Raw genomic sequence first — 13,117 nt, forward strand, 5'->3', positions numbered from 1 at the left:
TTATAAACTTAATAATTGTTTTGAAATGTTTTTTATTTTTAATGTTCTGTTAATTCTAAAATGTTTGTATCTTATTTTCTTATTTAGCCCTGACGAAGCCCTCCTAAGTAGAAGGAAACGTTGGTTTACAATAAGTAGGTTTTTTGTTACTATTTTGCTCCATTTTATAAACTTAATAATTGTTTTGAAATGTTTTTTATTTTTAATGTTCCGTTAATTCTAAAATGTTTGTATCTTATTTTCTTATTTAGCCCTGACGAAGCCCTCCTAAGTAGAACGAAACGTTGGTTTACAATAAGTAGGTATTTCAGGTAAAGTGGAAGTACATTATATACAGTGCCATGCCGCACTATTCCTTGGACTAGTTCTTTTTGTTAATTATTAGTGATTTTTTCTATTACTAACCAGTTATTATTTATCCTTAGATATTGTATTTTAGGACAAGGCGTGCCTAGACCATTTAGGGACCGGGATTGTTTTATTTTTGTGGATGAATATAATTTTTAGATCTTGGGTAAATTTGTTTTGGGGCCCAGATTGGATTAATATTTATAGTATATGTAATTATAATAAGGCTGAAGTATGTAGGCTGAACATTTTTTGGAGGAAGATAGTCCAAGTGGCGGTCAATAAAGGTATCAAAACAGTAATAAAAAACTATTTATTGTTAACCAATGTTTCAATAAGATACAAATATTTTAGAATTAACAGAACATAAAAAAATATTTCAAAACAATTGTTAACTTTATAAAATATAATAAAATATTAATAATAACAATATAAATGTTGGTAGACAGAAGATAAATTGCTAATATAAATATAACCAGGTGTGCTATAAGTTCACCAAAGGTCATTTGGGGACCGGGATTGATAGATTTTTGGGTCTCGGGATGAATACAGTTTTAAGATCTTGAGTAAGTTTATTTTTGGGGTCCAGATTGTATTTATATTTATAATTATAATTTATATTTTTTTAAAATAAGGTTGATGTATGTAGGACGAAAAGTTTAAGGCTGTTTCGGTTTTAAAATATTTTTTTGGAGGAAGATAGTCCGGATGGCGGTCAATAAATGTATCAAAATAGTAACAAAAACCTACTTATTGTAAACCAACGTTTCGCTCTACTTAGGAGGGCTTCGTCAGGGCCAAATAAGAAAATAAGATACAAATATTTTAGAATTAACAGAGCATTAAAAATAAAAAAAAATGTCAAAACAATTATTAAGTTTATAAAATGTATATATATATAAAAAAAAACTGAAAATAATAAAATATTAATAATAACAATATACATGTTTATAGACAGGAGACAAGTTGTTAATAAATATAACCAGGTGTAACTTAAATTCTCACATCTTGACACATAAATTGTAGAAAACTACTCATTAAAACTGTTATTACATTTTAAAAACTTAACAATTGTTTTGAATTTTTTTTTATTTTTAATGTTCTGTTAATTCTAAAATGTTTGTATTTTGTTTTCTTATTTAGCCGTGCGAAGCACTCCCTACATAGTGGGAAAATTACTTCCATTTTACCTGCAATACCCGACAATTACCTGCAAAGGTTTTTTCTTTTTAATGTTCTGTAAATTCTAAAACTGCTGTACCTTGTTTTGTTACTTAGCTCTGAAGAACCCCTGCAAAGTAAGAAGTACAAATAGTTTTTTTGTTACTATTTTGATACCTTTATTGACCGCCACCCGGGATTTCTACCTTCAAAAAATGTTCAACCTATATACTTCAGACTTATTAAAAAAAATATATAAATAATAATTATAAATATAAATCCAATCTGGGCCCCAAAAACAAATTTACCCGAGATCTTAAAACTTTATTCATCCCGAGACCCAAAAATAACAAATCGTCGAAAAATCCAAAAATTATATTCATCCCCAGTCCCAAAAATAAAATCGGTCCTTAAATGGTCTAGACACGCCCATGTATTCAATATCTAAGGAAAAATAATAACTCGTCAGTAAAGTACTTCTTTTTTACCTGAAATACCCGACAATTACCTGCAAAGGTTTTTTATTTTTAATGTTTTGTTAATTCTAAAATGTTCGTATCTTGTTTTGTTATTTAGCCCTGACGAAGCCCTGCAAATTAGGGCAAACGTAACGTAAGATATATGTGCGTCTTATGGATCAAGAGATATATTTTTTCAAAAATCAAACATTTTACACCTCTAGAAATTAACAGTTTGTGAATTTATTTTGTCAAATATCATAAAAACTACTACTCCTACAAAGATAAACGTTATACACTATTTTATAGGAAATTTAACTAGCTTTAATTTGAGTGCTGACAGACATCTGTACGTCAAATGGTTTCTAAAATAAAGTTTTTCATAAATCAAAGTTATTGTCCGAAAAACTATAAATCAATTTATTTTTGAAACTATCATGAAAACAACTACTACTCCTACAAAGATAAACGTTATACACTATTTTATAGGAAATTTAACTAGCTTTAATTTGAGTGCTGACAGACATCTGTACGTCGAATGGTTTATAAAATAAAGTTTTTCATAAATCAAAGTTATCGTCCGTAAAACTATAAATCAATTTATTTTAGAAACTATCATGAAAAGTACTACTCCTACAAAGATAAACATTATACACTATTTTATAGTAAATTTAACTAGCTTTAATTTGAGTGCTGACAGACATCTGTACGTAAAATGGTTTCTAAAATAAAGTTTTTCATAAATCAAAGTTATCGTCCGAAAAACTATAAATTATTTTATTTTAGAAACTATCATGAAAACTACTACTCCTACAAAGATAAACGTTATAAACTATTTTATAGTAAATTTAACTAGCTTTAATTTGAGTGCTGACAGACATCTGTACGTCAAATGGTTTATAAAATAAAGTTTTTCATAAATCAAAGTTATTGTCCGAAAAACTACAAATCAATTTATTTTAGAAACTATCATGAAAACTACTACTCCTACGAAGGTAAAGGTCATAAACTTCTTTATAGCTCATTAAACTAGCTTTAATTTGAGTGCTAATAGATATCTATACGTCATTCAGTTCCTGAGATATAGATTTCTCAAAATAAATTAACTAACTAATAATCCTTCAGTAGATTTTTAAGAAATGTTGCTTTTCAAAAAGTTATTTCTTTAGAACTAATGAACGTAAATAACTCTATTAGGGATAATATTTCAGCAAATTAACTCTTCTTTAAATAATGTTCTTTTAGATTTTCTAGTGTTGTTGGTAGTTTTTATGATATAGAGCTCCGTATGAAAAATGATTGTTTTATAAGGTTTTGAAGCAGCCGTCATTTTTTATTCCCTCTACCTATACTTGGCAGACTCATCAATTTTGACTAGTAATTATACACAGTTTTGATTAAAGTAATCAAAAATTGGTGTGAAATAACTGAAATTTTTTCTTCCCGGCTCTTGTACTATTCGATTTTACCTGAAATATCCCACAATTACCTGCAAAGGTTTTTATTTTTAATGTTCTGTTAATTCTAAAATGCTTGTATCTTGTTTTGTTATTTAGCCCTGCAAAGTGTGGCGAAACTTCGGTTAACAATAATTAATTTTTTGTTACTAGTTTGATACCTTTATTGACCGTCACGCGTACTATCTTCCTCCAAAAAATTATTTAAAAACTGAAACAGCCTTAAATTTTTCGTCCTACATACTTCAGCCTTATTAAAAAAATATATACTAAAAAATAAAAATAATGAAATAATTTAATGAATAAATAAGTTAAAACACACAAATTGACAGAAATATATACTAAAATATAAATTTTAATTATAAATATAAATCCAGTCTGGGCCCCAATAACAAATTGCCCCGAGATCTTAAAACTGTATTTATCCCGAGCCCCCAAAGCAACAAATCGGTCCAAGATCCAAAAATTATATTCATCCCCAAAAATAAAACAAATGCGGTCCCTAAATGGTTTAGGCATCCCTATGTCCTAAAATACAATATTTAAGGGGAAAAATAGCAAATATATGTATATACACAATTTTTTTACTATTTTTACCCGTGGGTATGGTGCGACTCTGAACCAGCCACCTATATATAACGTAAATTCATTTTACTCGGGAAAACTCGACAAATACCGACCAAGGTGAAAGTACCCGAAAATGGGCCCAACTGTTCGGACTGTAGAAGCCTGCGCAGTACAAAATTTTCCGAGTTCGAAGTGTTTGGGCTCCATGCAGACCTTCATGTTCTCTGGAGTGGTTGGAGTTTTTGTCTTCCTCGTGAATTATGACCGTTCAAAGGATTTGAAGGCTTTTATTGGTAATGCTTTGATGCGAAGGTTTGTTGGGTGCAATAAAGGTAAAGTGTTTATAAGTTAAGTGGGAACCTGGATATGTGAGGAACAAAGGTACGAGTGTAGAGACACGTGATAATTTCTATAAGATCGGGCGGGAGATTTTTGCATTGAAATAACTCTGTTGTTACAGAGAATTTTTAAACCTTCGTAATTGAGGTTAGATTTCTTGGAATTTTCAGTGGTTGCCTCCATAATTGGCACTTAATTATTAATACTACACGTGCTTAATTATTAAAAATACACGTGCTTCCAAACGTTTCACAAAAAATTGCTAATCGCGCATGCGCAAGCCTGTGGTCGGTTTTTATCATGGCTGATACGACGCTATGAAAGTACGCTTGTGTTGCGTCTACACGTTTGTTTTCAGTTTGCATTTTTTTATATGAATTTGTGCTGTGTGTGTTTTATTTTAATTAATTAAGGAAATTAACCTAACTTTCAGATTTAATAATTAAATCTAGCTTAATAGTGAGAAGATGGTTGGGGGGTGTAGTTAGAATATAACACAAATAAGTTGAAATAACTTATCTAATCATTTCCAGCCTTTATCAGGGCTAAGAACAAGATAACAACCAATGCATACAAAAAAAAAATATAAACCGAATGACATATAGTAAATAATTGCACAGAATGAAATTAATAAAAATAAAGTGAAGAAAGAAGTGGAAAATAAAATGTATATTTAGATAATTGAATAAGTAAATATTACATAATTAAGTAAATGAAAATTTAAAGTTATATAATGCAAAGGAATATGAATATTTTGGTTTTTTAATAATTTAAAATTTAAACAAGAAATAAAATCCAGAGGTTTATTATGGTTACATATTTCATTAGTTACACATATTTTCTTTCTCTAAATTTTATTTTTTCATTCCATAATTTTAATTTTTAAATTATTTATAAACCAATATATTCATATTACTTTGCATTATATTACTTTAAAGTTTTATTTCCTTAATTATGTTGTTTACTTACTTATTCAATTACCTCTATATGCATTTTATTTTCCACTTCTTTCATCACTTTATTTTCATTAATTTTATTCTGTACAATTATTTACTTTATGTCGTTCTGTTTATATTTTATTTTTTGTATTCATTGGTTGTTATCTTGTTCTTGGCCCTGATAAAGGCTAGAAATTCTGGCTGAAACATTTGCGCTATTAAATAAATTATTTCAACTTATTTGTATTTTCTCCTCATAAATCTAATTTAAAATTGTATATTTTAAAATTCTATCGATTTAGTTGAAATACCAATGTGTTTTCAAATCTTGTTAATCAATTTTAGTAGTTTATTTCTGATTTAAGAGAGCACGGATATATATTTATGAAAATATTTTATGTCTAGGTAATTAAATTAAAAAATTTTATTTTTTCATTCCATAATTTTAATTTTTAAATTATTTATAAACCAATATATTCATATTCCTTTGCATTATATTAATTTAAAGTTTTATTTCCTTAATTATGTTGTTTACTTACTTATTCAATTACCTCTAAGTACATTTTATTTTCCACTTCTTTCTTCACTTTATTTTCATTAATTTTAATCTGTACAATTATTTACTTTATGTCGTTCTATTTATATTTTATTTTTTGTATTCATTGGTTGTTATCTTGTTCTTAGCCCTGATAAAGGCTAGAAATTCTGGCCGAAATGTTTGCGCTATTAAATAAGTTATTTCAACTTATTTGTGTTATATTCTCACTCCAACCATTTTCTCCTGATAAATCTAATTTAAAATTGTATATATTAAAATTTTATCGATTTAGTTGAAATACCAATGTGTTTTCAAATCTTGTTAATCAATTTTAGTAGTTTATTTTTTATTTAAGAGAGCATGGGTATATTTTTATGAAAACATTTTATGTCTAGGCAATTAAATTAAAAAATTCTAGAACGAAGGTTGAATTTATACATTATGTAGTTATTTTCATAGGAATTATTGTCACCAATTGCCAGCATTTCTGATATTTACGTTTCCGTTTTATTTTGCTTATCTTTATTTTGATCTTTTTTATAGTAAAAATGGATTAAATTTAATGTTATAGCCAAAAAAATTCAAAAGAAAAAACAAGCATGGGGATGCTGACTGATGCTGAGTTGCTACCTTTATTTACCAAGCATTTGTGGCAAATGCCAAACGTGTAGATCCTGCGTAAGACAATTCAACAGGTTTTGACAGATCGTAAAACTTTTTTTACAAAAATTTAAATTTATTTCTCACAAACTTTGTTTATCAGTACAATCTAAGGTTTTGAACGATAAACAAGTGATTAAAAATGCACAAAATGTTAAAATCAAAGTGTAATTCATTAACACCAGCCCCTAATAAATTAAAACTATTGTTAGATTGTAATAATTTAATATACCAAGACCTACCACTTATAGAATTATTCAAAACAAGCTATTTCGTTCTCAATGTATTGATGGAAAAAAAGAAGTCAAATATTGATAATCCTAGAATATTTAATAAAATGAATACTGTAAAGAAATACCTTAGAGCTAGTAGCACTCAAATACTAACCAATATAACAGACATTTTTAAGCCATAAGTTTTGTATTGTTTTCAAAAGTAAAACTACATACATATAAAAACATAAAATATTTTCACTTTCATAAATGAAAAACGGAACACTTCAACTTTTGCTAGCGAAATATATTTTAAACCTACCTATTTGGAAAAATGGGTAAATGATCATAAGTTCTACGTCTCTTGAACTCCCATTTACACAGGTAATGTTTTATATTATTCTTTTTATGCTATTACAATAAATATTTGCCTTAGGGCGGTAATAACTCTCATTATTGAATTTTAGAATACAAAAATTGAAGTGGGCCAGTGTTAATCCATTTCAATGTCAAGATGATATATGCAAAAACATGGAAGGAATCAGGAACTGTCCTAAACCTTGAATATAGATCGTAGACGCTCTTCACAGTAAAGAGTGACTGAAAATGAAGGTAAGATTGGGCTCGACTCTTAGCTTAGTGATAGCAGAGGAGGCCATAAAGGAGAAGGAAAGAAAAAATTTAAAAATTATTGGAAGACATCTTATAAATTTATTTTTCAAAAAAAAAAAATTACAAATAAAAAAAATAAACAGATCATTAATATTTGTACAGATTAATACATAATCACAGATTTCAAATTGTCTTTGTACATTTTATAAATATATAACTTATAGTTCTCCATGTGTCTCAAATTCGTAATCATCCTGTAAAGATTGATTACATAGTTTGGCCTCTTCTGAACAAATTTTAATATCCACAGCGCTATCTGGTACAGAGAAAGCTTTGATAAAAGCATCATCATTTTCTTCCAAAATTGCTTCACACTGAAAGAAACAATGATATCAATTATTAAATGTTTGATTTCCTCTTGATATTTATAGAATCTAACATTTCAACAATGTGTGTATCTAAATTTAAATAAGATTGAATTGATTCTTGAACATGATAAGGGAAAATAGAAAATGTTCAGGGATAAGTCGAGGTTACGTTGACAACACACACTGTTTAATATTAACAATAATATTCTTTGTTTATTCTGGGATTTTTATCCTATTATTTTGGACAGGGAATCCAGAACACCCGTGAATTCTCAGTGTGGGATGCTGTTTAAGCAAGTAGCAGCATTGAGATCACCTCATTGGGACTCAACTTTTCCAGAGGCTGCTATACGAATCACCACTGACGAGTGGAGTTCTTGATAGAAACATCCAGACTCGTGGGATTCTTGCCAAATGACGGTATGTTTATAGTAGGATACACTGCTGTAAAACCTATGGTTTTTTAGACAGAATATATAGTGTGGACATTTGCATTATTCTGCCCACTATATGATAAGTGTATCAAACTCATTTATTGACTTTTTTTTAATAGAGGTTTTTTGCTAAAAAAAAAAAATTGAAGTGAATGTAAATTTGTCAAAATTAAAAAGCAAAATTATTTCAGCAATTCAATTAATACATAAAATTCTCTACGTTTTGGCTAATAAGCTATCTTCAGTAACAAAAATTTGTTAGAAACAAAGTCGAGTACATATAGATAGATTCTAACTAGATAAATTTAATAATTAAGTCTTTTAAAATTTTTTGAGGTTAATCACTTCCATTTTTGAATGAATATTTATTATTTAATCATGATATTGTACAACGTTTCGGAACCACTGTCCCATATTCATGCACTATAAAAACCTATAACAATAATAAAACTAACATAACCACCACCAGACTAACATTCACCAGAATTCCTAGAGAGATAATCCAGATTAATAATTAAGGTTAGAAATATAAAATTCTATAGTATAAAATTATGACAACAAATAATACTAGCAAGATGAAATATTAGGCATATGATTTTGATTTAGAAGTCCAGTGAATAACTGTTTATTCCATGGCCTTCTAAATAGAAATTCCCTGCCTATTTCAACATTCAAACTTTCTTTTTGTTATTATTTTATAGAATAGATTGAATTCTATAGTGTAAGGTTATAAAAATAAATAATAATGGCAAGAAGAAATATTAGGCATAGGATTTTGATTTAGAAGGCCATAGAATAACTGTCAATAGCCCCTATGGTCAGAGCTATCTTGAAACCCTTTTATAACCTCCTCCACCTTATTTCCAAAGATCAAGATATTCTCAAATATACTTTACCAAAGATAACTACCGCATATAGAGAGAGTCTTGGGGAAATATCAGAGTGGCTTTCATAAATATAAGTCAACAACAGACCAAATTGCCCTATGAACCATCCTTGAGCACAGAAGGGAATACCAAATACGAATCCATCATCTATTTGTTGATTTTAGATCTGCCTATGACAGGATTCATTGTGAAGCTCTGAATCAGGCATTCAAAGACCTCAATGTACCTGTTAAGCTCATCCGTCTTGTAAAACTTACAATGAGCAATACTGAATGCATGGTGCAGATTGAGGGAGATCTGTCTGCTATTCAATATTGGTCTGGAAAAAGTGATTAGAGAATAAACGGTTAAGACCAGTGGAACCATTTTTAATCATATGGTACAAATCCTGGGATATGCAGATGATATCAACATTATTGGGAGATCAAAAGCTGTTGCGGAAGAGGCCTTTCTTGCCCTTGATGATGCTGCCAGGAAGCTGGAACTTGTTGTTAATACCAACAAAACCAAATATATGATACCCGAAGCTCTGAAGGTTAGATGGTGTTAAAGAGGATTCAAGGATCCTGCTCGGAGTGAGGAATTGGAGAGCAGCTGCTCTTAACAGATTAAACTGGTGGAAGCTGCTTTAGGAGGCCAGGACCCAGTAATGGATTGTCGCACCGATCGAAGAAGAAGTTTTTGATTTAGAAGGCTATGGAATAACTGTCCCTAGTCTACATGGCCAGAGCTATCATGAAACCCTTTTATAACCTCCTGCACCTTATATTATAAAAATCATATGGGCTAGTAACAGTTATAACATGGCCATTTAAATCGAAATTACCTGCTTATATCAACTTTCAAACATTATTTTTTTGTTATAATTTTATAGATATAAGAAGATGGTCAGGGTTGTGGTAAAAAAAAGAACAAATAGTTTAAAACTATTTTAATGTCCGACGTTTCCCCCCACTTTGCAGGGCTACAAAGATACAAAAAAAAAAAAAGGAAACTGAGAATATTACTACAATAAGGTAATTTAAGCTAGGATAAATATTATGTAAAAATAAAGTGATAAGAAATTACATATAAATAAAAGGAAGGAAGACATAAAATAGTATCAGTATAAAATTAACTTGAATAAACAATGATAAGAATAAAAAATAAGTAATAATGGCAAGAGTAAAATTTTTTTTAAAATCCACAGATGTGGATGTGGGATGTTGTAGGTGATTGGATATCATTCTCTCTTCTTAAATTACAATTTCCTTCCCATAAATATCACATTAATAACTTATGCAACCTTAATAAGCACCTAGCAGATAAAACAGAACAAAGAATTTTTCCTCCTTAAATGTAGATCCAACTCTATTTTTCCTAAATGTATTGACAATAGCGTTAAACATTTTCATACATCAAATTCTCTTAAATCCCAACTTTCTCATTCCCTATTTAAATTCAAAAAATCATTATTAAATTTAAAAATTAAGGAAACTTCAGCAAATCAATTTCATTAATTCCAATTAATTCTCTCTCATCATTGTTAGTTTCTGTCATTGGTGATGATAATATGACTAAACTTAATAGTTTAAGACGTACTAAACTTAATAGTGGCATTAAAAACATTTTTACTTCCACAATACAATGTAAAAAACTCACTCATCTCCAAATTCCAACGTATTTATGAACAGTCTCTATCCACCAAAATCTACCCCAAAGGCCAAGAAAACTGGGTACATAATATATCTTCCACTACTATACCTACCAACGTTGTTAACATTCTTGGTCTTGGCCCCAATTTTGCCACCCCCATTTGTAACTCTGCCAAACTCATCCCTCAACTTATTACTGATCTGGAATATATATATAGAGACAACCTAGTTGACATCACTGAGGAAGACAAAGAACTATTCTGAATCCGGATTAGCAATATGATATCCAATCACCTACAACATCCAACATTCCACATCCCAACCTTCCCTTCTCTCCCACCTTATTTTTCAAAGACTTATCCCACACCAGATCCTTTCTCAAATCTAATGACCAACTTATTGTTACTAGAGCTTACAAAGGAAACCTGACTGTCATCTTAGATAAAACGGAATACAATGAAAAAATCACTCAACTCCTCTCTGACCAATCCACCTATCTACCTTCAACCCGTGATCCCACCTGCTCACTTATGAATAAATTTAATCAGCATATTAGAAACCTTCTTCAAAATAAATTAATTAACCGTCCCACCTACTACAAACTAATTTCTTATAATTCTTTACCTCCTCGACTGTATGGACTTCCTAAAATCCACAAACCTGGCAACCCCCTTCGCCCCATCATATCCAATATTAATGCTCCATCTTCTGAACTTAGCCAATTCCTCCTTCCATCTCTTCAGTTCCTGAGCCATGACAACCCTTACGGCATCCATAACTCTTTCCAACTACGAGAACAATTAATATCACTTAAAATTCATTCTTGCTTCATTTGACGCTGAAAGCCTCTTTACCAACATACCCATCGATAAAGCACTCCAAATTTTGGAAAAAACTGGACTACAATAGAACCACATACCACTCTTAACTTAGCCTCCTATGTTGAATCACTTGAACTATGTTGCAAATCCGGATATCTCACTTTTCAGGGAAAGTTCTTTCATTAAACATCAGGTCTCGCCCCCGATCTCTCTAACATTGTGCTTAATGACCTCCTTGATTTCGTCATCCCTTTATCCCATAACGACATTTTATTTATCAAAAAATATGTTGACGACCTTTTTCTTATTCTAAACCCTGATAAAATCCCTCATATCCTTTCTTCTTTTAACTCTTACCTCCCCTTTCTCAACCTCCTTATTATAAAGAATAATGACGGCTCCTTGTCCACTGCCTGGTATAACAAATCCACTTACTCCGGTAGGCTACTAAACTATTTTTCCCAGCGCCCCACCATCAAAAAATCAATATTGCCAAAAATCTCATACACTGTGGCCTTTCCTTATATGATCCCTAATACCACAACACAAACATTCACCGAATTAAGACTATCTTGCTTTCAAATGATTTTCCCCTTCACATCATAAACAAACTTTTAAACTCTTACATCAACTGATCTACGCTAACTTCTCCTCCTCCAAACTCTCTACATCCACCATCCACTCTCTCTATTTATAGATCCCTTCCATATGTCCCCTCTCTCACTGACAACATACAAAAATTCTTAAAATCAACAATTCCTTCACTACGTTTTGGACTCAAGTCTCAAAATAAACTATCTTACTTTTTTACCAATACTAAGGATCCTATTCCTCTCCAATACCGCTCTAACGTTGTTTACCGGATTCCTTGTTCCTCCCCCAACTGTAATTCTTCATATATAGGTGAAACTAAGAACCACCTCAGATCACGTATCTCTCAACATAAATTATCTATAAGTTCCCACAACTCAGCCGCTTCCAAACTTTCAGAACATGCCTTTACACTTAATCATGCTTTTGATTTTGACCATACCACTATTTTAGCCACTGTTCCAAATTACCAAAAGAAACTCATCTCAGAATCCATTTTTATACATCTTGAACCCCTTCCAGTTAACCACAAAATTGATAAAAACTGTATCTCACATACCTACAGCCATATATTAAACTTAATTAAGACTAAAAAATTTTTACTCTTGCATTGTTGCCTTCTGTTCAACCGTTCGCTTTGAACAGGTAGGTGGTCTTGATTTGTTCTTTTCGCATTTATTATCATTTAATATCATTATTATTATTTTTATTTATATTTATTCATTCAAGACGTTTATTTAATCTTTACTTTCTTCTTCTTCTTCTTTTTTCCCCCGTATTGTTTTTGTTTTATGTACATCTCCTGTACTTTTTTAAACTATATAATCTGGATTATCTCTCTAGGAAGTCTGGTGAGTCAATTCTTTTAAAATTTTTTGAGGTTTATTTACTTCCATCATTTTCAATAAATTATTATTTATTTATTCATTAACAATTGTACAACGTTTCGGGACCACTGTCCCATATTCATGCATTATAAAAACCTATAACAATAATAAAAACTATATAACACCAATCTTCTACTTAATATATTTTATTTTATACAATAAAAGTCACCTCATGATTTCATATGGGAAATCATGTCCTCCATTT

General features: G+C 30.1%; 1 protein-coding gene and 1 long non-coding RNA gene across 3 annotated transcripts in view; one reads left to right on the forward strand and one right to left on the reverse strand.

Annotated features, from left to right (window-relative positions):
* The first annotated feature begins 5,802 nt into the window (after positions 1-5,802).
* Positions 5,803-13,117, forward strand: part of LOC106678280 (uncharacterized) — a 15,264-nt gene continuing 7,949 nt past the window's right edge. Inside the window, exons 1-3 of one of the 2 annotated variants that reach the window (XR_001342734.2) lie at positions 5,803-7,062; positions 7,146-7,290; positions 7,907-8,078. This is a non-coding gene — a long non-coding RNA (uncharacterized lncRNA). The remainder of the gene's footprint in view (positions 7,063-7,145; positions 7,291-7,906; positions 8,079-13,117) is intronic. The other variant, XR_010843492.1, reaches the window with a different exon arrangement.
* The window catches only part of sel (canopy family protein seele), an 18,655-nt gene continuing 12,904 nt past the window's right edge, over positions 7,367-13,117 (reverse strand). The window contains exon 4 of the mRNA XM_014416700.3: positions 7,367-7,664. Coding sequence (XP_014272186.1) covers positions 7,509-7,664 — 156 coding nt within the window. The 3' untranslated portion in view covers positions 7,367-7,508. The remainder of the gene's footprint in view (positions 7,665-13,117) is intronic.

The sequence above is a fragment of the Halyomorpha halys genome, unplaced genomic scaffold (genome assembly GCF_000696795.3).
Source record: "Halyomorpha halys isolate HHAL.00 unplaced genomic scaffold, Hhal_1.1 Scaffold132.1, whole genome shotgun sequence".
Classification (NCBI taxonomy): domain Eukaryota; kingdom Metazoa; phylum Arthropoda; class Insecta; order Hemiptera; family Pentatomidae; genus Halyomorpha; species Halyomorpha halys.